At 55.1% G+C, this 1,180-nt stretch overlaps 1 protein-coding gene across 1 annotated transcript in view; it reads right to left on the reverse strand.

The window, feature by feature from the left end:
- Positions 1 to 44: 44 nt before the first annotated feature.
- PRPF8 (pre-mRNA processing factor 8) overlaps positions 45 to 1,180 on the reverse strand; it is a 19,284-nt gene continuing 18,148 nt past the window's right edge. The window contains 2 exon segments of the mRNA XM_014308849.2: positions 45 to 357; positions 916 to 1,118. Coding sequence (XP_014164324.2) covers positions 203 to 357; positions 916 to 1,118 — 358 coding nt within the window. The 3' untranslated portion in view covers positions 45 to 202.

The raw sequence follows: 1,180 nt of genomic DNA on the forward strand, positions 1-1,180 counted from the left end.
GTCCGGGGCCGCCCCCGAGGCGGGACTCCGCGCTCCCTCAGCGCTCCCGTTCGTACAAAATTTATTGAGAGGAAAAGTGGGGAAAAAACAACAACGCGCGGGGTGAGGGGGGCGAGCGGGGCACAGTGGAAGGGGGAAGGAGACAGGGGGGCACACGAACACGCTGTTGAATATCAACAGTACTAAAAGGGCGCGGGCAGGATTAGGCGTAGAGATCCTCGCGGTCGGCAGAGTAAACCTCCCCCTCCTGCAGCAGCGCGAAGTTGAGGAAGTGAGAGGGGCGATGGACCTCGTGGTAAAACTCCTTGGGGTTGGCGAGCTGCAGCTCGTACTTCATGTTGGGGTCGTGGCGGACACCTGGAGAAGAGGGAGTGTCACCCACATGAGCACCCCTTCTGCCTCCTCCACTTTTCAGCAGCCTAACACAGCCCTCCAACCTTTCTATGACCATGTCCCTGTCAGAAGAGAGAGTTCTAAACCCACAAAATCATCCCTCTTTGGGTTTCTCCCCTCAAGAGATTTACAATCCTTTTATGCTAGTCTAGTGTTCTGTCACTCTCATTTCCTGACCCTTTCTCCAGCTGCCCGTGGTGTTCATGATACCAGCACCTCCCCATGGGGACCAGCTTCTCTCTTGCATTTTCCATTATCTCTCCTGCCTGACAGGGATTAATTATTCAGTGGCGATAGACCATGCACTACAATCCTCACAGACATGGGATCTATTTTTCCTCTCGAGCCACGAAAAAAAAATCATTGAACTGACTTCCCAAAGCTGGTACTAAGGAAAAGTTCAGGGCACAGTGCTGGTATCCTTGTCAGCCACTCTGAGGAAGCTCTGGAGTGGGTAAGGAGCTATTCCTCCCTCCCCAAGCTCCTCACACTGCCTCTTTTTCCCTCCCCAGGCCAGCTCACCCATGAAGTTGTAGTTCCAGGAGCCCTGTGCTGGGACCATGAAGAAGCCGAGGAAGCGGTCAGACAGGAGCATCTGCACCCTCTCGTAGTGGGAGGGGAGGTACCCCTTGGGGTTGTTGCCCTTGTCTGTGTTCTGCCGGCCCCACTCGTACCCGCTTGGGGTCAGCTTGTAGGCTGTCAGCGTGCAGGAGCCAGGGGTGAAACTGAAAAGGAGAACACATGAGGCAAGTCAGACTCATCTGGGGCAGAGGAGGGGAAGCAGGAA

This window comes from Geospiza fortis, unplaced genomic scaffold (assembly GCF_000277835.1).
Source record: "Geospiza fortis unplaced genomic scaffold, GeoFor_1.0 scaffold425, whole genome shotgun sequence".
Taxonomy (NCBI): Eukaryota; Metazoa; Chordata; class Aves; order Passeriformes; family Thraupidae; genus Geospiza; species Geospiza fortis.